Consider the following 21,187-nt stretch of genomic DNA (forward strand, 5'->3'; position numbering starts at 1 on the left):
TCTTTCTTTTGTTTTTAGCGAGAGTGAGAGAGAGAGAGAGAGACAGACAGACAGAAAGGGAGAGAGACGAGAAGCATCAACTCCCTGTTGTGACACCTTAGTTGTTCATTGATTGCTTTCTCATATGTGCCTTGAGAGTGGGGGGAGAGGCTCCTGCTGAGCCAGTGACACCTTGCTCTAGGTAGTGACCTTGGGTTTTAAGCCAGCGACCTTTGGGCTCAAGCCAGCAATCTTTGGGTTCAAGCCATCAACCAAGTCTATGATCCCATGCTCAAGTCAGTGACCCTATGCTCAAGCTGGATGAGTCTGTGCTCAAGCTGACGATCTCAGGGTTTCGAACCTGGATACTCAGCATCCCAAGTCAATGTTCTGTCCACTGTGCCATGGCCTGGTCAGGCCTTTCCTTAGCATCTCAAGTTTCTTTTTAGAGAATCTGAGCAGAAATAGGAACAAAGTTTGCACAGAGAAAGCACACTAACTTCCCCTCTGCTTCCTAGAAAATAAAGAAATATTTTTATAGAGTATCAACTACAGTAAATGCCAGGTGCCATGAGGGACAAAGAAGACTGAGACCCAGTTGATCAAACACAGGAAGTGAATATGGAATTACTCTTAAAACTCTTTTTTAGTTTTTCATTGAGAGGAGGGGAGATAGTGAGACAGACTCCCACACGTGCCCCGGCCAGGATCCACGCAGCAACATCTGTCTGGTGCCAATGCTAATCAACTGAGCTATCTTCAGTGCCCAGGGCCAAAGTTCAAAGCAATCGAACCACTGGCTATGAGAGGGGAAGAGAGAGAAGGGGGAGGGGGAAGGGGGAAAAAAGGTTGCTTTTCATGTGTGCCCTGACTGGGAATCAAACCTGGAATGCCCAGGCCCTGGCCGGTTGGCTCAGTGGTAGAGCGTCGACCTGGTGTGCAGTAGTCCCGGGTTCGATTTCCGGCCAGGGCACACAGAAGAAGCGCCCATCTGCTTCTCCACCCCTCCCCCTCTCCTTCCTCTCTGTCTCTCTCTTCATCTCCTGCAGCCAAGGCTCCATTGGAGCAAAGTTTGCCTGGGTGCTGGGGATGGCTCCATGGCCTCTGCCTCAGGCACTAGAATGGCCCTAGTTGCAACAGAGCAACGCCCTAGATGGGCAGAGCATCGCCTCCTGGTGGCCATGCCAGGTGGATCCCGGTCGGGCGCATGAGGGAGTCTGTCTGACTGCCTCCCGATTTCCAACTTCAGAAAAATACCCCCCAAAAAAAAACACCCAGAAAAAAAACAGAAAAAAAAAACACCTGGAACATCTATATGCCAGGCCAATGCTCTATTCACTGAGTGAACTGGCCAAGGCCTAAAACTCTTTTAGGAGTGTGAGGGGACTTCCTTAGGGCTAATGCTAACCCTGATCTGACCCCACAGTGAGTAGCATGGAACTCAATCCTGTCTTCTTCTTCTTCTTCTTTTTTTAATGTTTATTTTATTGATTTTGGAGAGAGGAAGGGAGAGAGCAAGAGAGACACAGGAACATCTATTCATCCTTGTATGTGCCCTCACCAGGAATCAAACCAGCCATCTCTGTGCTTCAGGACAGTGCTCTAACCTAGTGGTCCCCAAGCCCGGGGCCACGGACCAGTACCGGTCCGTGGGCCATTTGGTACTGGTCTGCAGAGAAAGAATAAATAACTTACATTATTTCCATTTTATTTACATTTAAGTCTGAACGATGTTTTATTTTTTAAAAATGACCAGATTACCTCTGTTACATCCGTCTAAGACTGACTCTTGATGCTTGTCTCGTAAGTTTGACAATTATATTTAAAAATACCACAGTTTTTATGCCAGTCGCATAATTTTATTTTGTGCATTTATCCGTCCCACCCTAAAGGCCAGTCCGTGAAAATATTTTCTGACGTTAAACTGGTCCGTGGCCCAAAAAAGTTTGGGGACCACTGCTCTAACCAACCAAGCTATCCGGCCAGAGCTCAATCCAGCTACCTTAAGAAATGAAAGTTCAACATTAGATTCTTGATTGGGAATAATAGGAAAGAGAGGAAAGGCCACTGAGGCAAACTCAGTGAGCTTTTCTCAAGTAACTCAAGTCTCCATCATCTCTTTTCCCCAACAAGAGAAGCCCACAAGCAAGCAGAGGAACAGCATGCTGGGATTTGGCATTTGCGACATTTGTACCTAACCTTCTAGAAAAATGGGCATAAAAAATAGGAGCCCACCTGACCAGGTGGTGGCACAGTGGATAGAGCATCGAACTGGGATGCAGAGGACCTGGGTTCGAGACCCCGAGGTTGCCAGTTTGAGCGCGGGCTCATCTGGTTTGAGCAAAAGCCCACCATTTTGAACCCAAGGTCACTGGCTCCAGCAAGGGGTTACTAGGTCTGCTGAAGGCCCATGGTCAAGGCACATATGAGAAAGCAATCAATGAACAACTAAGGTGTTGCAATGCACAATGAAAAACTAATGATTGATGCTTCTCATCTCTCTTCGTTCCTGTCTGTCTGTCCCTGTCTATCCCTCTCTCTGACTCACTCTCTGTCTCTGTAAAAAAAAAAAAAGATAGGAGCCCAAACTTCTTATTAGATTCAACATATCTGAAATTACTCCATCAAATGGTTATAAAATTTTCTAAACACTTTCATTTCTGTATTTTTCTTGTTAGCAAGATAACGGTTTGCAGATTGACACTAACCCTAACCCATACTTTGAGTGCATTGCTCTAAAAAGGGCTGAGGACCCCTTTGCCCTGAAACTCCTTTGGTGAGGGGACGGCTGAGCTCTTCTTATCCAAATCAGATCTGGGGAGCTGGGACGTGAGCTGGAGATCCATGGTCACAGGGTAGTGAGTCAGGCCTGTGACTTCCTATTTGTATTTTCCTCTGAATCTCTCCAGCCTACCTTTCCCAGCCTTAGGCAAGTGTTTCACCAACCAGGAAAATCTCATCCCCTTTACTCTAATCCCCTGTCCTACCTTATGGTACCATGGGTCCCTACTAGAGGCCAAAATCATTCATTCATTCATTTGTTCATTCATCCAGGCATCTTCTTAACCACTACGTATACAAAAGGAATCTAAAAGACAGAAACCTGCCCTGGCTGGGTAGCTCAGTTAGTTAGAGTGTTGCCCCTGTACATCAAGGTTGCAGGTTCGATCTTTGGTCAGGGTACAAAAAAGAATCAACCAATGAATGCATAAATAGGCAGAACAACAAAGCAATGTTTCTCTCTCTCCCTCCCCCTTCCTCTCTCTCTAAAAAACAGAAACTAAATAAAAAATTAAATTAAATAAAAAGCCTTCTATTTTTTCAAATACTGCTGGGTGGTCCAAAGGTTGATTCACACATATACAAGCATCTAAGAAACTAGATTTAACCTTCAAACACAACATGATAGACCTATGGGAATCAAAGAAATTTCCCAGAACTTACTTTGGAAGGATGTGCTAGTGGGGACTATTGCAGAGATGACCTCTGAAGGGTTTCTGCTTCATGGTCTTACAATTCCTTGACTTTACAGTCACCAAGGAGGAAGTAGGAATAGTGCATCCTCTACTTGAATAAAGTACATCGTTATTAACACCTTATGGAAGAAGGCAAGGCAAAGGTTGGGTCCTCATTGACAGATAAGAACACTGTAGCTACAAAGGGTAGGTGACCTGCCTCCAAGGTTAGGAACCTTACCTGTTACAGGCTACAGGATTCTGAGAAATGAGTCCTCAAGCAGGAAAAGACATAAGTCTGAATTCTGTAGGAAAGATACCTGCAGGGTATGGAAAGACTTCTATCAGCCTGGGAGGGAAGACAGGCTAGAGAGGCGGGGCTTTCCTTGAGGCTTTGGGCTGAGTCCCTCCTCCCTGGTCCCCCATTGGGTCAGTGGCTCCAGCAAGTCCTGCCAGTGAGGAACAAATGAAAAGAGCTGTTGATTTTTCCCCCTTGGCCATTCAGAATTTCCCCACATATATACTGAGAAAGACCCTGCCTTCTCACTTTTTCTCTGGACTTGTCCCTAGACTGAATCTGGTCCCCTAGGGGTGGGCAGGGTCATGGGGGACCTGTTCATGCTCAAGGTGGCTGTGGGCATATGCTGTGCCACCTTCAGTGCCTCTGCCTGGTAAGTCCTTTCCCCACCACTCACTCCCTGCCAAGGAAGCCCCTATTATATCAGCCCTGCTCTACAATGTCTCACTTTTTCTCTTTTTGGTAGGTCAGTGAACAATTTCCTGATAACAGGTCCCAAGGTAGGATGGTCTCTGGCTTCTGTTTCTACCCAACCAGCTTCCTAAGGGAACTCTTTAGGGGAAGGACGAGAGAGGAGGGAGACAGTGTCAGAAGTCCCTCACCCAGAGGAACCCATGGTTCTTCTTTTTGGGGGCTTTTTAATGGTTGTTCCTTAAGGGAGAGCTACCCTTTGAGTCCTGCCTGCTCCCCACACCCCAGCCAACCTGATCTGAGCCAGGGCTGAAGCTCATGGCCCTTTTCCTTTGCAAGGCCTACCTGACCTACACCACCAGTGTGGCCCTGGGTGCCCAGAGTGGCATTGAGGAGTGTAAGTTCCAGTTTGCTTGGGAACGCTGGAACTGCCCTGAAAATGCTCTGCAGCTCTCTACTCACAACAGGCTGAGAAGTGGTAAGTCTGCACCTGTACCAGGGGGTATGTGTGCATGCGGGTGGGCTTGCAGTGTGTGGGTATGAGTAACATATATGTGCCCAGAGAAATGAACAAGTTATCAGTGATCTGCTGACTTGCCACTTCCTGCTGTGTGACCTTGGGTGAGTTCCTTCCCCTCTCAAGCCCAGTTTGACATTTTGTGATAAGGCCAGCTCTGTGTAGCTCACCAGGAGTACTATGAGGGTCGAATGAAGGGAATACAAAAGTATTCCTATACAAAGGTAATAATCATTACTCTATTTTTTTATTGCATGCCTGTATTAGTGTGTTTTTACATGCTTATCTTGCACTGATTTACATGAAATAAAAATGGGGAAAAGGCTCTGTGTTTGTAGCCCCTGAGGGAGTCTGCCCAGCTGTCATAAAATCCAAACAGCAGCCTGACCTGTGGTGGTGCAGTGGATAAAGCGTCGACCTGGAATGCTGAGGTTGCTGGTTCAAAACACTGGGCTTGCCTGGTCAAGGCACATATTGGAGTTGAAGCTTCCTGCTCCTCCCCCCCTTCTCTCTCTCTCTCTCTCTCTCTCTCTCTCTCTCTCTCTCTCCTCTAAAATGAATACATAAATAAAAATAATTAAAAAAAATTTTTTTTAAAAATCCAAACAGCAGAGAAGCTGAGAGATCATATTGGGCTGTGTCTCAGGTGGGGTATGTGTCTATGTGCACGTGTGCATGTGTGTACCAGCGCAGCTGTTTGTAACAATGTGTAGTAGTTTGCATAAAAGTCATTTACAAAGGGACAATAAAGAGTTGCCTGAGAAGAGTTGGGGGAAGGCATAAAAAAGATGATAAAAATAAATATCTCCCCATGGGGTATACCGAAAGAATGGGGGAGTGTGTGGAAATGAAATGGGACAATTATTTTTTTTATAAAGAGCTTAGTAAGATACAAGCTCAGTAAGTGGTAGCCATGATCATTATGATTATTACATGTCTCTAGTTTCATGTCAGAAAGAAGAAAAGGTCCTTCTCTTTTTCCTAAGATAGCCTCATGGCCCTGAGTCCTCACTGCCAGAGGACCAAAGTAGTGGCTAATGACCAGAGGCCCAGGCTGAACTTCAGGAGAGAAGAGTCCTGGTCCCAATACCACAGTTGGTGAGAAGAGTGGCCTTAGTCTCATCACTCTTAATCTTTGGGTTTTACTTTCCCTGTCTGTAGCATGGGGATGTTCACTCCTGCCTGAACAAAGTAAAAATGAAGTAAGGAGATAGGTACTATTCTCTCAAAGTAGAAGAACATCCTCTTAAACCCAAAGGGGGCAGGGGACAGGGAGAGAAACAGTGTGCTTTTCCAAAGTCTCCCTGCTTTAGGCCATCAGTATCCAAGTTTCCAGTCTCCTTTCTCTCTCTAAAGCCACCAGGGAGACTTCATTCATTCACGCTATCAGCTCTGCTGGAGTCATGCATACCATCACCAAGAATTGCAGCATGGGCGACTTTGAAAACTGTGGCTGTGATGAGTCAAAAAATGGAAAAACAGGTAAGTTGGGCTCTCTGATGAGAAGAGGTGAGCGGTGCAGAGCTGCGTGCAGGATAACGTCTTCCAGGGAAAGGCTGAGGGACACAACTCCAGTCCCCTCAAACCCCTAGACTCCAATGGCAACTTCATGGGCGGGAGCTCCTGGACCTAGACTCTCCTGGGAGCTGAGCCTGGGTCTGTGATTTCAGGAACAGCATTTAGCACAGAACTCTAAAAGTAACAAGCTATCTATGAATGAGGAAGCCAAAGAGAGTTTAAAGCTAACCTTCGTATTTCAGCCTTAGAAGGCTTGTCCATATCCAGAGCACTCAATTATTTGTCACCCAAGAGACTTATTCAGATTTGTCACTAATGAGGGAAGAAGTGACTATTGTAGGGTAATGGTGCAGAATTCCAGAATGTCTTTTACTGTGGGTATAGAGACTAATTGCTTAAAGCTGGGAAATAGAGAGGGAGGGATGCATTTGGGGCGACACTAGAATCTATGTAAACACAATAAATTAAAATCAATTTTTAAAAAAAGCTGGGAAATACCTGAAGGGTGGATGGTTGGCTTCGGGAATAGGAATCCCCCCACCTGCCCCACGTACGTCCATTTCTCTAACCTTCAGTGACAGCCTCAAGTGCTTCTAGGGCTCTTGGGGATGGCTTGGCTGTGTCAGCCAAGATGAACATGAGTCTTCTCCTGAAACTTAGTAGGGAACTGTATTCAGAACTTATTCTTTTCTTATGCATAGGAGGCCATGGCTGGATCTGGGGAGGCTGCAGCGACAATGTAGAATTTGGGGAAAGGATCTCCAAACTCTTTGTGGACAGCCTGGAGAAGGGAAAGGATGCCAGAGCCCTGATGAATCTTCACAACAACAGGGTGGGCAGGCTGGTGGGTATAGGAGTTTGTCAGTCAGCTCTCAGGCTCAGTACTGGCAACAGCTTCATATCTGTACAGCCTTTCACAACTTACCAAGGGCTGTCTCATATCCATGTCTCATCCTCACACCACCCAGCAGGACTGAGATGGCTATCCCCATTCTCTGAGTGACAATGCCAGTTAAGGTCAAGCCAAATGGCTTAACCAAGGTGATGCAACTAAGCATCATACCCAGATAATGAACTCAGATCTCTAGTCTAGTCCTCTTATCACACTAATCCTTGTGCTCTGGCCCATCCACAGGCAGGTTTCTGAGAATACAGGATCAAGACAACCTTTAACTGCATGTTCTAGAAAACCAATGGGCTTATCATCTAGCTTCTGTCCTAAATAAAGTCTGTCTGGGCTTCAAGGGATTAGGACTGATCTAGGCTACTCTGGAGGGTTTATTCTCTGCTAGACTTCTGGTGGCCTGACCTATGGTGGCACAGTGGATAAAGCCTTGACCTGGAATACTGAGGTCGCTGGTTCAAAGCTCCAGGCTTGCCTGGTCAAGGCACCTATGAGATGCAACTACTACAAGTTGATGCTTCCTGTTTCTCCCTCTTCCCTTCTCTCTCTCTCTCTCTCAAATCAATAAATAAAATCTTAAAAAAAAAAAAAAAACTTCTGGTGGGTGGCAATCCCTGAAGTATTCTGAACTCAAAAATATGGAAGCAATTTGGATTTAGAGCCAAGAGCCTAAAATTTTCCTATGAACCTATCTGTATCTACATGTTCTGGTTGTCCAGGGCACAGGAAAGGGGAGACCTCTTCAGAGTAATTGCACATGTGGGTAATTGCTGTGGGGCGGGAGTTCAGACCCCAGGGGCTTCCTTCCTTCTGAAGGGGGCCCAGAGCACAAATCCAGACTCCCACAAGTACTTTAACCCCCAGCTTCAAAACAATAACAGTGCCAATGATTATATTTTCCTTTATCGTTTACAAAGTATTGATACTTTCTTGATCCTTCTTATTCCAATTAGGGAGATAAAGCAACAGGTTTAACAAGTATTGAAGTTTGGGCCTGGAATCTAGGTTTCCTGACTCCAGTAACCATTTCAACACTTTTCTGGTTTTCCCTAAGAATCACCCGGGGCAGCTTTAGAATTACCTACACCAAGGCCCTTGACCCCTTGAACATTGTAATTGATAAGATCTAAAGTAGGGCCCAGGAATAAACATTTTTCATGGGCTTCCCCAAGTAATTCTGATGCTCCTCCAAAGTTAAGAAGCACAACTCTAAAATATCCTATTTAGTTGCTAACCTTTGTTCTTCCCTATCCAGAGCAATTCTCTCATTTGTACTTTCTCTCTCCGTCTCTCTGTGAAGGCAGTGAGAGCCACCATGAAAAGGACCTGCAAATGCCATGGCATCTCGGGGAGCTGCAGCATCCAGACCTGCTGGCTGCAGCTGGCTGACTTCCGGGAAATGGGAGACTACCTAAAGGCCAAGTATGACCGGGCACTGAAAATTGAGATGGATAAGCGACAGCTAAGGGCCGGGAACAGCGCCGAGAGCCACTGGGCACCCGCTGAAGCCTTCCTTCCTAGCGCAGAGGCTGAGCTAATTTTTTTAGAGGAATCGCCAGATTACTGTATCCATAATTCCAGCCTGGGCATCTATGGCACAGAGGGTCGGGAATGTCTGCAGAATAGCCACAACACATCCAGGTGCGAACGGCACAGCTGCGGGCATCTGTGCACTGAGTGTGGCTTGCAGGTGGAAGAGAGGAGAACTGAGGCCATCAGCAGCTGTAACTGCAAATTCCAGTGGTGCTGTACAGTCAAGTGTGACCAGTGTAGGCATGTTGTGAACAGGTACTACTGCACACGCTCCCCAGAGCTTTCTCCCAAGGCACGGGCCGCACTTGACAACATCCCACACAAACTTACTTGCTCAAATTGAATGACAATGAAAGGGGACACCATTTCTCTTTTGGAAAGAGTTGGTTGAAAAACAATTGGAAAGTCACAGGGTTGGTCTATAGTCCTCTTGATGTCTGCTATACCTGGGAACATTGAGGCTCAAAATTATACAGCTTATTCTTGACAGCTGAAATTTGAACATGATCATCCTAATTTAGGAGGACCCCATCCGTCTTCCTACAAGTTACTGCCTAGTCTTTGTACCTGAACTTCTGCAGCTTATTTGGGTTGGGATCCATATCCAGTGGGACTTTCGGAGTACTTTTCCCTGTAAGTTTCAGACCACAGCCAATCTAGCTGTGCTCTAAAAATCAGAGGGAACGGAAGCAAAAAACAAAAGCAGTCCGTCCAGACTCCCGAAGGAGCAATCTTCCTCTACTCTGGCTAGCTCCAAAAAGACCAGCTATGCTCTGGCTGGATAGCTCAGCTGGTTGGAGCATCATCCCAATGTGCCAAGGTTGTGAGTTTGATCCCTAGTCAGAGCACATACAAGAATCAAGGGATGCAGGAATGGATGGAACGACAAACTGACTTCTCTTTCTCTTATTCTCTCTCTCTCTCTTCTATAAAGGAAATCAATAAATAAAATGTAAAAATGACCAGCTACAAGGTCATGCAGATAGATGAGTGGGGCAGAGACTACATACCTGCCTTGTGGGAAGCTTTTAGGGTGTTGGGTTCTTCACCTGAGTATACACTTTTGAAAAATTCTTCCCACCTAACCCTGGGGAAAACAGAACCCAACATAAGATGAGGATTCTTCTAGCTCAAAAACCATCTCTGCAGCCTGACCTGTGGTGGCGCAGTGGATAAAGCGTCGACCTGGAAATGCTGAGGTCACCGGTTCAAAACCCTGGGCTTGCCTGGTCAAGGCACATATGGAAGTTGATGCTTCCTGCTCCTCCCCCTTCTCTTTCTCTCTCCTTTCTAAAATGAATAAAAAATTAAAAAAAAAAAGAAAAAAGAAACTATGTTACTGTGTTTAAATCTTTAAAAAAAAAAAAACAAAAAAAAAACAAAAACCATCTCTGCAGCCACAGAGAAGTAATACTGGTCCTAATTAAGTGGACAGGTGACTACAATTTATCCAGATACCTCTCCCAAGAGAGATTCCCCCCCCCCCAAAGAGCTATGAAATGACTGTATTTTGTTATTTTTCTCGATTGGGAACTCAACTTTATTTTGCAATAAATGCTTCTAGAATATATATCCAGCTGAGACTTTTTCTCTTTTTGGAAAACTTAGGATGGGAAAGGGAATGGGGAACCCTGTCTCTGTGTTCCAATTATGCACAAGGCTGCGGGAGAAACTGGAACTATCCTATCCCCCTGACATCAGTGTCTCACAGAGTACAGAGAGTAAAACAGACTGGAAACTGGCCAACAAGAAAACAATCCAGACTCCCAGATTTAAAAGGTATTATTTTAATGCAACCTAAGCAACTTGAGGAACAAGGAAGCGCTTTGAACTTGAACCATATTCAAAGTGTGTTGACTTTCTTAACTTGGGCTTCCTGAGGTGTCTGTACACCAAGGACCTGGGCCCCAGGGCAAGAGACTAGGAAAGTTGTGGATTCTACTTCCTCATTTACACTTCTGCATCTTCCACTGGCAATCTTTGGGGGAGGAGTAGTTTCCCAAAAAGAGCCTTGGGGATGCATCACTAGCTTCCTAAATCTGAGCATCTCAGCCTTGGGGTCTCCCCTCTCTGCAAAGGCTAAGTGTAAGTTATGTTTTTAAATGTCAACAGAAAATAACTAATTCTCCCGCCCTTTTAAGTGAAAAGCAAGGTGAAATGTTCATTAAGATAGTTAGCATCTCAGGAGAAACTATAAGCCTTGAGAGTCCTCCCTGATGCATTTAAAACTACCATAGCCCTAGCATCATCCTTATATGCCAAGGTTCTGGGTTTGATCCCCATGAGGGCACATACAAGAATCAACTAATGAATGCATAAATAACTGTAACAACAAATTGATGTTTCTCTCTCCTCTCTCTCTAAAATAAATCAAGAAAATTTAAAATAGAATATAATAATAATAAAATATATATATATTTTTTAAAACGACCACAGCCCTGGCTGGATACCTTGGTTGGTTAGAGGTATTCCCAATTCACAAAGATTAGTTTCGATTTCCAATCACAGCACATACAGGAACAGATCGATGTTTCCATCCCTTCCTAAAAATCAATAATTAAAAAAATACAAACTACCACAGATGCCAGACACAAGAAGAAATCCACAAAAATTTAGTCTATGTCAAAAGAAGGGAACATTTCCTCTGCCTCCCTCCTTCTAAGGAAGGTAAAAAACATTCTACAGTTAGTGACAGAGAAAAGAATTATAGGGTGTGTGTGTGTGTGTGTGTGTGTGTGTGTGTGTGTGTGTGTGTTTGCTTGCAGAGGTAATGGAAAGGGGAATGGAAGAGATATTATCTAAGCACAAAATTGTGGTGAAGAAATTGGCAACCAAAAGATTATTTCCCTGTGACTCAATGAAAAAAAAAAAAAACCACATAAAATTATCTGGTCTTGCGGTTAAACCCTCAGTAAACATAGATGTCAAAGTACCCATCATGAAACCTCAGTTGTGCCTCTGTGCTGGGAAAATGAACAACCTGCATTTTCTTCCTTTACAGTATTCCTAACCACATCTCCATCCAAAGAACCCAGGTATCTGATGCTTTGACACTTTCCCCAGGACCTTGCTGACATTCCCAAATAATGTTAGGGGGTACTTGCAGAAACAAAAAGATCCCTGCTAACCTGTCCAAACTGTCATTCAAGAAGAGCATGCCTTGTGTTTTCCGTGGGTTTATATCTGAGGTTTTCACTAATGAAACCCAGAGCAATTGGAAATTCCATGGAAAGTTTGTCAACTTCCCCAAAAAGCTCATTAGTCCCACTCTTTCCAAACCTCTTCCATCCTCATTCATCTTACCCTTGTGGCAATCAATCACATTAACCAATCTCCCCACATGGACCCTTGGCCAGAAACTAAAGGAATTTGAATTTCGCTACATCCATCACCTTCCTGTCAGGGATTCAGTCCAAGGCATTACAGTGTCATTCAGATTCATTAGTTACCCCTTCCCTTTTGGCTCATCCTTAACAAGCTGGCTATCATTAAGGTGACAGAACAGTAAAACGCCCCTGTTCAATAGGTTCAGGACCCAAAACAGGAAGATTGGCCACAATCTGGTGGTGGTGGATTTGAAAACCTGGCTGAAAAAGGAATCAATTCAATGAGGGACATCTGTCCATGAGCCTGTTCCCATATTTCAGGAATCACCTGGAGAATGGAAGCCTGGATTTTCTCATCCTAGATTAAAGAAGCCTGGATTTTCTCATCCTATGCTTATGCTTGTCAGGCCTTTATAAAGGTTTTTCTCTTTCTCTTTCTCCTCCTCTTCCTTCTCTCTATCTGACTTTCACTGTGGATAGAATCAGGTACTCCAAAGAAAATCATGAGGCCTTTTCTTTGAGCTTCCTGTGGTTCCTGCCAATCTCCTCAGGGCTTGCTGCTGGATTATCGTACAGGTAGGGGTGGAAAGGAAGTAACTGAACTCCTACTATGGGTCACATGCTTAATATATACTATCTCCTTTAATCCTCAAAACAATCCAAATAAAATGTTACAATTATTCCCCCCCTTAATACTGAGGAAACTGACTCAGAGAAGTTAAGCACTCAATCTAAAATTAAACACAGGGAGATAGATTTGAATTCAGACCTGCTACCAATATTTGCTTATCCACCACTTACACTGTGGAAGCCCAGGGATCTTCAGCAAATATCTTAACTGTCTTGACAGCTTTTGTATTGAGTGCCTACCATTCATATGCAGTGAAAGGTGTCCTCTTGCTCCCTCTTCTGCAAATTGGAGAGTCACATTTCTCAGCCCCTCTCCAGAATGGAGAGACCTAACTTTTGACTTGCAAAGGCCTTCTTTAGAATGAGAAAGCAGATAGCCAGACTCCTGCTGACTTGGGAGGGCAGAATCCTGGTTCTCAGGGGCTACTCAATGAAAAAGGCTAACCATTACTGTCTATTATTTGAAGTCAAAGTTTCAAAAGGAATGTCAAAGGAGGGGTGTTTATTTTAGAGAATAAAGGAAGGAAAAACAGAATCCAGAGAAAGACAAATTTATAGCCCCAGGTCACAAACTACTCATAATTCTTGATCACAAAACAGTGAAGAGCTCAGATAAAGACATTTGGGCTGGGAGAAAATGAAATAAAAGCAAGGACCAGAGCAAAGACTTCTAAAGGAGGTTAAAGACATTTGGGAACAATAAAATAATAATGTTTAAATAAAAAGACATTTGGGTAGGACTACCTAATCCTGCAGCATTCGCTACCATTGGAACAAGGATGGGTTTAGACTCAGGAATACAGTAGCTCAGGGGTCGGGAACCTCTGGCTCACGAGCCAGATGTGGCTTTTTTGATGGCTGCATCTGGCTCGCAGACAAATCTTTAGGAAAAAAATAACGTTAAAAATATAAAACATTCTCATGTATTACAGTCCATTCATTTCCTACTGCTCATGTTCATGACTGCAGGTGGCTGGAGCCAATCACAGCTGTCCTCCGGGACAACACCAAATTTTCATTGAATAATGAGTCACGTACACGGGTCGTTGTATGGCTCTCACAGAATTACATTTTAAAATATGTGGCATTCATGGCTCTCTCAGCCAAAAAGTTTCCCGACCCCTGTAGTAGCCCATTTAGTATCACCGAGTGAGATAGCTGAAGACATAATATTAGGCTCCAGGGGCCTGAACACTCTGCATGGCTGGTGCTGTCCCCACCCTCAGGCTGCCCTTTTCATCAGGGAAAGGATGGGATGTCCCACAATGACCAGTGGGAAGCATTAAGGAAATTAGGCCAGGGCTGTAGGAAGCTTCATACAGTACTTGGCCAGTGAGGGAATAAGGAGGCTATGGGTAATAAAAGCAGGGATATGAGGAGGTGGGTGGGATGTGAGTAAGGGAAAGGCCCAGTGGTGTACCAGGTGTCCACGTTTATTCCCACGTTCCTCTCAGATTCTCAGTTTCCCATTCAGCCCTTGATGAAAGATCCTGAGAAGATCCCTTGTCATTCCTTCACCAAGAACTCCTTGCAATCTGTACCAGATTTTTTTTTAAATGAGAGTAGGGGAGAAAGAGAGACAGACTCCCACATGTGCCCCAAACCAGGCTCCACCCAGCAACCCACATGTAGGGCCATTGCTAGAATTAACCAAGCTATCCTCAGTGCCTGGGGGTGATACTCAAACCAGTCATGTCACTGGCAACGAGACGTGAAGAGAGAGAGAGGTGGGAGAGGGAGAGGAAGAGAAGCAGATGGTCATTTCTCATGTGTGCCATGACCGGGAATCGAACCTGGGATGTCCATACACCCAGAGGGCCTATGCTCTCTATCCACTGAGCAAACTGGCCAGGGCCTCAACCACCTGCTTCTTAACAGGAGAGATCTACTTCGAAGCTAAAGGGAGAGAAGCACATTGTACACTGTTCTGCAAGACCATTAGGGAGAGGGATACCAGTCACCTCCAATCTGGTACTGCTTATTAGGACACTTGTTGCATGTCTAACCTGAATCAGCACTGCTATATATATATTTTTTTCCTTTTAATTTTAGTTATTGATTTTACACAGAGAGGAGAAAGGGGTGGGGAGATTGAGAAGTATCAGCTCATAGTTACTTCACCTTAGTTGTTTGTATGTGGTTGACCGGGCAAGCCCTGGGTTCAAACCGGCAACCTCAGCATTCCAGGTTAACACTTTATCCACTGTGCCACAGGTAAGGAGGCATCACTATATTTTAAGCCTACCAAATTTTCTAGGACCTCTCATTATGGATTCAGGCCTTCATGCACTTCTTTTCTTCAAGTTAAGTAACCCTAATCACTCCAGTTTTTCACTAGTTCTTTCTCACACTCTTTTTTCTTAGATTGTCTTCAAATACACCTACTTTGGGTTTCTATAAAGAGTTAAGTGGGGTGTGAATCCTTCTCAAGCCTCAACTGCCATTACTTTTTTGCCCTCAAGTATCTGAAAAATCTACCTAATCTTGACTGTCACAGAACTCTGACTGCCCTATCAGGCTCCGCTTGCATTTCTCCCTTGTCCAAGTTTATATCTGACCCCTCCATTTCAGCCAAGTAGTCTTAATTCTCAGCTTTATCAGCTGGGGCCTCAATCATCAAGGTCCTCTTCAGCTAGGGCTTGAGATGGTGTGCGGGCAAGAACATGAACTTGACAGTCAGGATATAGTTCCTTCTCTACTCTCACCTGTGGAGAAGTTATGTACTCTAAAATTTCAGTTTTATTACTCTGTTGATAACTCCTAATTATTTTTATTTTATTTTTTTAGTGAGGAGAGAGAGAGAGAAGGGGAGGAGGAGCAGGAAGTGTTGACTCCCATAGGTCCCTGGACCAGGCAAGCCTAGGGTTTCTAACCCAGTGACCTCAGCACTCCAGGTCGATGCTTTATCCACTGTGCCACCACAGGTCAGGCCATTAATGATTCCTAAATCCCCATCTCTATGCAGCTCTAAGCACCACAGCTTCTATGTTTCACTGGCCGTTTCTACTTGAATGACAAAATTTTCTCATGACTTCTCTGTTTCCAGTGCTCTAATGAAACATTCAGCAACTGAGGCTTACTTATGAGTCATCCCTGATTCCTTCCTCTGTTCAACTTTTCATATTTAATCTTCTTTGGTTTGTCCACCAAATCGATCCCCTCCTCTCCATTACTTCTGCCTGATATTTGCACTAACTCAGTAACTGATATTTTGCCTGCTGACTTTACACATGCAACTTTGGCATATCAGAACGACTCTATACCCAACTGAGCTACCTGGCCATGGTCAACATGACTTGATCAAAAACAAAAAAACTTGCAGTGTCCTAGACAAAATCCTAATCCTTTGGCTAGACAATCTCCTAAACTTGACATTATCCTACTGTAAAGATAAAAAAAATTTGTTCTATGAAAATATTTTATTAAAATTCAAACAATTTAGAAGTAAGTAGTCTGGCTGGGTAGTTCAGTTGGTTAGAGTGTCCTTCTGATACACCAAGGCTGTGGGTTCGATCCCTGGCCAGGACACATAAAAGAATCAACCAATAAATGCATAAATAAGTGGAATAAATTGATGTTTCTCTTTCTCCCTTTCCTCTCTAAAATCAATAAATTTAAAAAAAGAAAGTTCAAGAGCCTGATCTGTTAGTGGCACAGTGGATAGAGCTCTGACCTGGAATGTTGATGTCACCAGTTTGAAACCCCAGGCTTGCCAGGTCAAGGCTTATACTACAAGTTGATGCTTCTTGCCCCTCCGCCCAACTCACTCTCTCTCTCTCTCTCTCTCTCTCTCTCAAATCAATAAATAAAATCTTAAAAATAAAAAATAGAAAAAATTCAAGAAATAGACCAAAAAATAAAGAAAAAAATAAAAGAAAAGAAGAAATAAATAAGTAGACCAAAAGGTAAACAATCACCTTCTTTCCTTTCTTCCCCTAGCCCACTATTCTTCCTGGCGGTAACTGCTCCTAAGTTGTCTTTTCAATTTTATCCTTTGCTTCCTCAGAAAAACCAGATGATGGCAGTTTTTTGTACACACCATTCCCATGCAACTTCTGTGTCTAGTTGAGACCATTTCCCTCCCTGAAATACCTTTGCCCTATCTCCTGCCTCTCCATCTCCAAACACTTCCTGTTTGAGGTCTATCTGCTCCTTGATATTGCCTGCCAATTGTTTGATAGACTGCCTGTGATATCTAGGCATTAAGTATTTTTCTATGTCTTCAACAATAGGGCTGACAAGTCTCCTCTTTGAAAGTAGGGCCATGTTACTCTGTTGGTGCCTCTGAAAAACCTTTTACAACACTGCATGTGGTAGGTGGCTAGTCTCTCCCAACATCAGACATTAAACAATCTTGCCCAAAGGTGGTATAATATTTACAAGTCATGAAATCTTAGAGAAGAGACCTTAGGAATCATCTACTATCTTCTCACCTTCCAGAAGAGGCAAAACAATTTGGCCAAGACTTGCCAACATTTTTCAAGTTAAAGGTTAGATAGATCTCAGGTCTTGTAATTCCAAGGTCAAGCAACCCTTAGGTCCTCTGTGTTGGAGGTGGGGAGTTCCCTACTACTCTCAGAACCAACCATCTGGGCAGTAATTCAGACAGTTATCTGATCGGGGAGGGCTTGGATGTGTTATATTTAAAAAAAGAAAAAGGTAAAAATGAGGGCCTTGGACAGATAGCTCAGTTGGTTAGAGCATTGTCCGGATACACAAAGGTTGTGGGTTCAATCCCCCATCAGGGCACATACATGAACAGATCGATGTTTCTGTCTCCCCTCCCTTCACTCTCTCTAAAATCAAAGAGTACATTTTTTTTAGACTTTATTTATTGATTTTACAGAGAGAGGAAAGAGGGGGGCATGAAGTGAGTAGTATCAATTCATAGTTGCTTCACTGATCAACTCCTAGTTGTTCATTGATTGCTTGTTGTATTGCCTTGGCCAGGCAAGCCTAGGGTTTTGAACCGGCAGCCTCAGCTGGTTTATCCACTGCATTCCAGCATTCTAGGTCAATGGTTTATCCACTGCACCATCACAGGCCAGGCATAAAATCAATGAATAAAAATTTAAAAATATTTTTAAAAGGAGCCTGACCTGTGGTGGTGCAATGGATGAAGTGTCGACCTGGAACACTGAGGTCACTGGTTCGGGACCCTGGTCTTGCCCAGTCAAGGCACATATAGAGGTTGATGCTTCCTGCTCTTCCCATTTTCTCTCTCTCTCCCTCTATCTCTCCTGTTTCTCTAAAAATGAATAAGTAAAATCTAAAAAAAAAAATTTAACAAATAAAAATCTTTTAAAAGGGAAAGACAAGACTATATGAGGCTCCCAAACATATTATTACCATTTAAACTCAAGGCAAAGGAAAAGAGCTCATTCACCCTACTATACACTACCCTTCACTGCATGACCCCTTGTTTCCTTCCTTGGTATTCACCTTAACTTGTCTTCACCTGAATAATAAAAATATTGTAGGGCCCTGGCCAGTTGGCTCAGTGGTAGAGCGTCGGCCTGGTGTGCAGGAGTCCCGGGTTCCATTTCCGGCCAGGGCACACAGGAGAAGCGCCCATCTGCTTCTCCACCCCTCCCCCTCTCCTTCCTCTCTGTCTCTTTCTTCCCCTCCTGCAGCCGAGGCTCCATTGGAGCAAAGATGGCCTGGGCGCTGGGGATGGCTCTGTGGCCTCTGCCTCAGGCGCTAGAATGGCTCTGGATGCAACAGAGTGATGCTCCAGATGGGCAGAACATCGCCCCCTGGTGGGCATGCCGGGTGGATCCCGGTCGGGCGCATGCGGGAGTCTGACTGCCTCCCCGTTTCCAGCTTCGGAAAAATGAAGAAGAAAAAATATTGTAGGGTACTAAGTCAGGGTCACCTTGACTTCTCGTATCTCTGGAAACCGAGTGCTCTATTACTTCGTGGTTTATGTCTGTTATCTGAAGTACACTTGTAATCGTGCCTCTTTTCATTCTGAAAAGTTGATAATAATTATATAGTACCCTTATTTATAACCCACTTCATCTATCCATTCATTGCATAAATATTTACTGAAAACCTACACAATACATAGGCATGGGCATATATAGGCATAGATAGCACTTAATGCAAGGGATGAGGAAGTTCATGACACAGATAAGGTCTCTGCCCTCATGGAGGACATATAGAGTCAACATTTAAAAAAAAAAATCTTGCCTGACCAGGCGGTGGCGCAGTGGATAGAGCATCGGACTGGGATGCGGAAGACCCAGGTTTGAGACCCCGAGGTTGCCAGCTTGAGCGTGGGCTCATCTGGCTTAAGCAAAAAGCTCACCAGCTTGGACCCAAGGTCGCTGGCTCGAGCAAGAGGTCACTCTGTCTGCTGAAGGCCCGTGGGCAAGGCACTTATGAGAAAGCAATCAATGAACAACGAAGGTGTCGCAACGAGAAACTGATAATTGATGCTTCTCATCTCTCTCCGTTCCTGTCTGCCCCTATCTATCCCTCGCTCTGACTCTCTCTCTCTCTGTCCCTGTAAAAAAATAAAATAAAAATAAATAAATAAATTCTTACAGACTGAGATAATTGTCATGACGAAATAAGTAGAGATCTTATAATAAGGCAGCGACATCTTTAGAAAATGTGGTTTGAGAAGGTTCTCTGTAAAGTTGACATTTAAGCTGATACCTAAAGGATGAATATGAGCTGCAGGAAAGCCTATTCCAGAGAGAAGCATTAACAAGCAATAAGGCCCAAAGCAGAAAAGAGTTTGGAAAATTCCAAGAAATGATCAACAGTTGATGTCACTGGAGCATGGTTTGCATGTGGTGGCATAGGTGAACTTAGAAAAGTAAGCAAGGGTGGCCCTGGCAGGTGGCTCAGTGGACAGAGCATCAGTCTAGTGTATGGACATCCCAGTGTTTGATTCCTGGTAAGGGCATGCAGTAGAAGTGGCCATCTCCTTCTCCCACTCTCCCTCTCTTCCTCCTCTCACTCTTCTCCTCCCGCAGCCAGTAGCTTGATCAGTTTGAGCATTGGCCCCAGGTGCTCAGGATAGCTTGGTTGGTCTGAGAATGTTAGTCTCAGGTACTAAAAATAGCTTGGTACTCAAGTACTGGCTCCAGACAGGATTGCCAGGTGGATCCTGGTCAGGGCATATGCAGGAGTCTGCCTCACTATCCTCCCTCCTCTCACCTGAGGAAAAAAAGAAAAACAAAAAAAAAAAGCAAGCAAGGGCCACATCATGCAAATCCAATAGGTCACAATAAAAATTCAAATTTTTGTTTCAGAGAAATGGGAAGCAATTAGAAGATTTGAAGCAGAGTAGTGATAGGATCCTATTTATTTTGTAAGAAAACTCATACTGGCTGCTTCATGGAAAAGGACTGGAAAGAGGCAAGTGTGGAGGTCTGAAGACAAGGTTACAATTGTATTAGGCCAGGTAAGAGCTGACGGTAGCTTGGACTAAGGCAGAAACAGTGAATGGAGAGAAGAGGGAAGATGAACAGTAGGTATAAAAGAGGTGAAACCACTAAAATTTGTTGATGGATTGGATGTGGTGGCTGGGAGAAGAGGGATCATCTAGGATGACTTCGTTTTCTAGCTTCTAGTAACTGAGTAGCAGGTGGTGCCACTTATGAACATCGGCAGAATGAGAGAGGACCAAAGTAAGGCTAATGGAAAGATGGGAATCAAGAGTTCTGGTTTAAGCATGTTAATTTTGAAATTTTTCTGAGACATGCAAGTGGAGATACCAAACAGACACTTGGTTATTAAGACTGGGAAAGCTGGCCTGGCCAGGCGGTGGCGCAGTGGATAGAGCGTCGGACTGGGATGCAGAAGGACCCAGGTTGGAGACCTCGAGGTCGCCAGCTTCAGCGCGGGCTCATCTGGCTTGAGCAAAAAGCTCACCAGCTTGGACCCAGGGTCGCTGGCTCGGACAAGGGGTTACTCAGTCTGCTGAAGGCCCGCGGTCGGGGCACGTGTGAGAGAGCAATCGATGAACGGCTAGGGTGTTGCAACAAAGAACTAATGATTGATGCTTCTCATCTCTCTCCATTCCTATCTGTCTGTCCCTATCTATCCCTCTCTCTGATTCTCTCTCAGAGAATTTTTTTTTCTTTTTCTCTAAAAAAAGCTGGATGAGCTTGACCTGCGGTGGTGCAGTGGATAAAGCGTTGACCTGGAAACACTGAGGTCACCGGTTCGAAACCCTGGGCTTGCCTGGTCAAGGCACATATGGGAGTTGATGCTTCCTGCTCCTCCCCCCTTCTCTCTCTCTCCTCTCTAAAATGAATAAATAAAATAAAATAAAAAATTAAAAAAGCTGGATGACAAATTAGAGAAGAAATTTGAGATGGGGATGCAAATTTAGAAGTCACCAATACAGAGATAGTTTCTTTTTTTTTTTTTTTTTTACAGAGACAGAGAGTCAGAAAGAGAAATAGATAGGGTCAGACAGACAGGAAGGGAGAGAGATGAGAAGCATCATTTTTCGTTGTGGCACCTTATTTGTTCATTGATTGCTTTCTCATTAGTGCCTTGACTGGGGGGCTACAGCAGAGTAAGTGACACCTTGCTTAAGCCAGCGACCTTGGGCTTCAAGGCAGCAACCTTTGTGCTCAAGCCAGTGACCATGGG

At 44.3% G+C, this 21,187-nt stretch overlaps 1 protein-coding gene across 1 annotated transcript; it reads left to right on the top strand.

The window, feature by feature from the left end:
• The first annotated feature begins 4,037 nt into the window (after positions 1–4,037).
• WNT8A (Wnt family member 8A) lies at positions 4,038–14,971 on the top strand. The gene is made up of 8 exons (XM_066276780.1): positions 4,038–4,105; positions 4,199–4,232; positions 4,483–4,621; positions 6,017–6,142; positions 6,880–7,022; positions 8,383–8,893; positions 14,496–14,542; positions 14,936–14,971. Exons 1-8 carry the CDS (start codon positions 4,038–4,040, stop codon positions 14,969–14,971), a joined length of 1,104 nt encoding a protein of 367 aa, XP_066132877.1.
• Positions 14,972–21,187: the final 6,216 nt, after the last annotated feature.

Source organism: Saccopteryx bilineata, chromosome 4 (assembly GCF_036850765.1).
Source record: "Saccopteryx bilineata isolate mSacBil1 chromosome 4, mSacBil1_pri_phased_curated, whole genome shotgun sequence".
NCBI classification, from domain to species: domain Eukaryota; kingdom Metazoa; phylum Chordata; class Mammalia; order Chiroptera; family Emballonuridae; genus Saccopteryx; species Saccopteryx bilineata.

Coding starts and splice junctions, on each gene's coding strand:
- WNT8A (XM_066276780.1), top strand. CDS start 4,038: ATGGGGGACCTGTTCATGCTCAAGGTGGCTGTGGGCATATGCTGTGCC. Junction 6,143..6,879: donor GTCAAAAAATGGAAAAACAG/GTAAGTTGGGCT, acceptor TCTTATGCATAG/GAGGCCATGGCTGGATCTGG. Junction 14,543..14,935: donor TACCAGTCACCTCCAATCTG/GTACTGCTTATT, acceptor CTTTTTTCTTAG/ATTGTCTTCAAATACACCTA.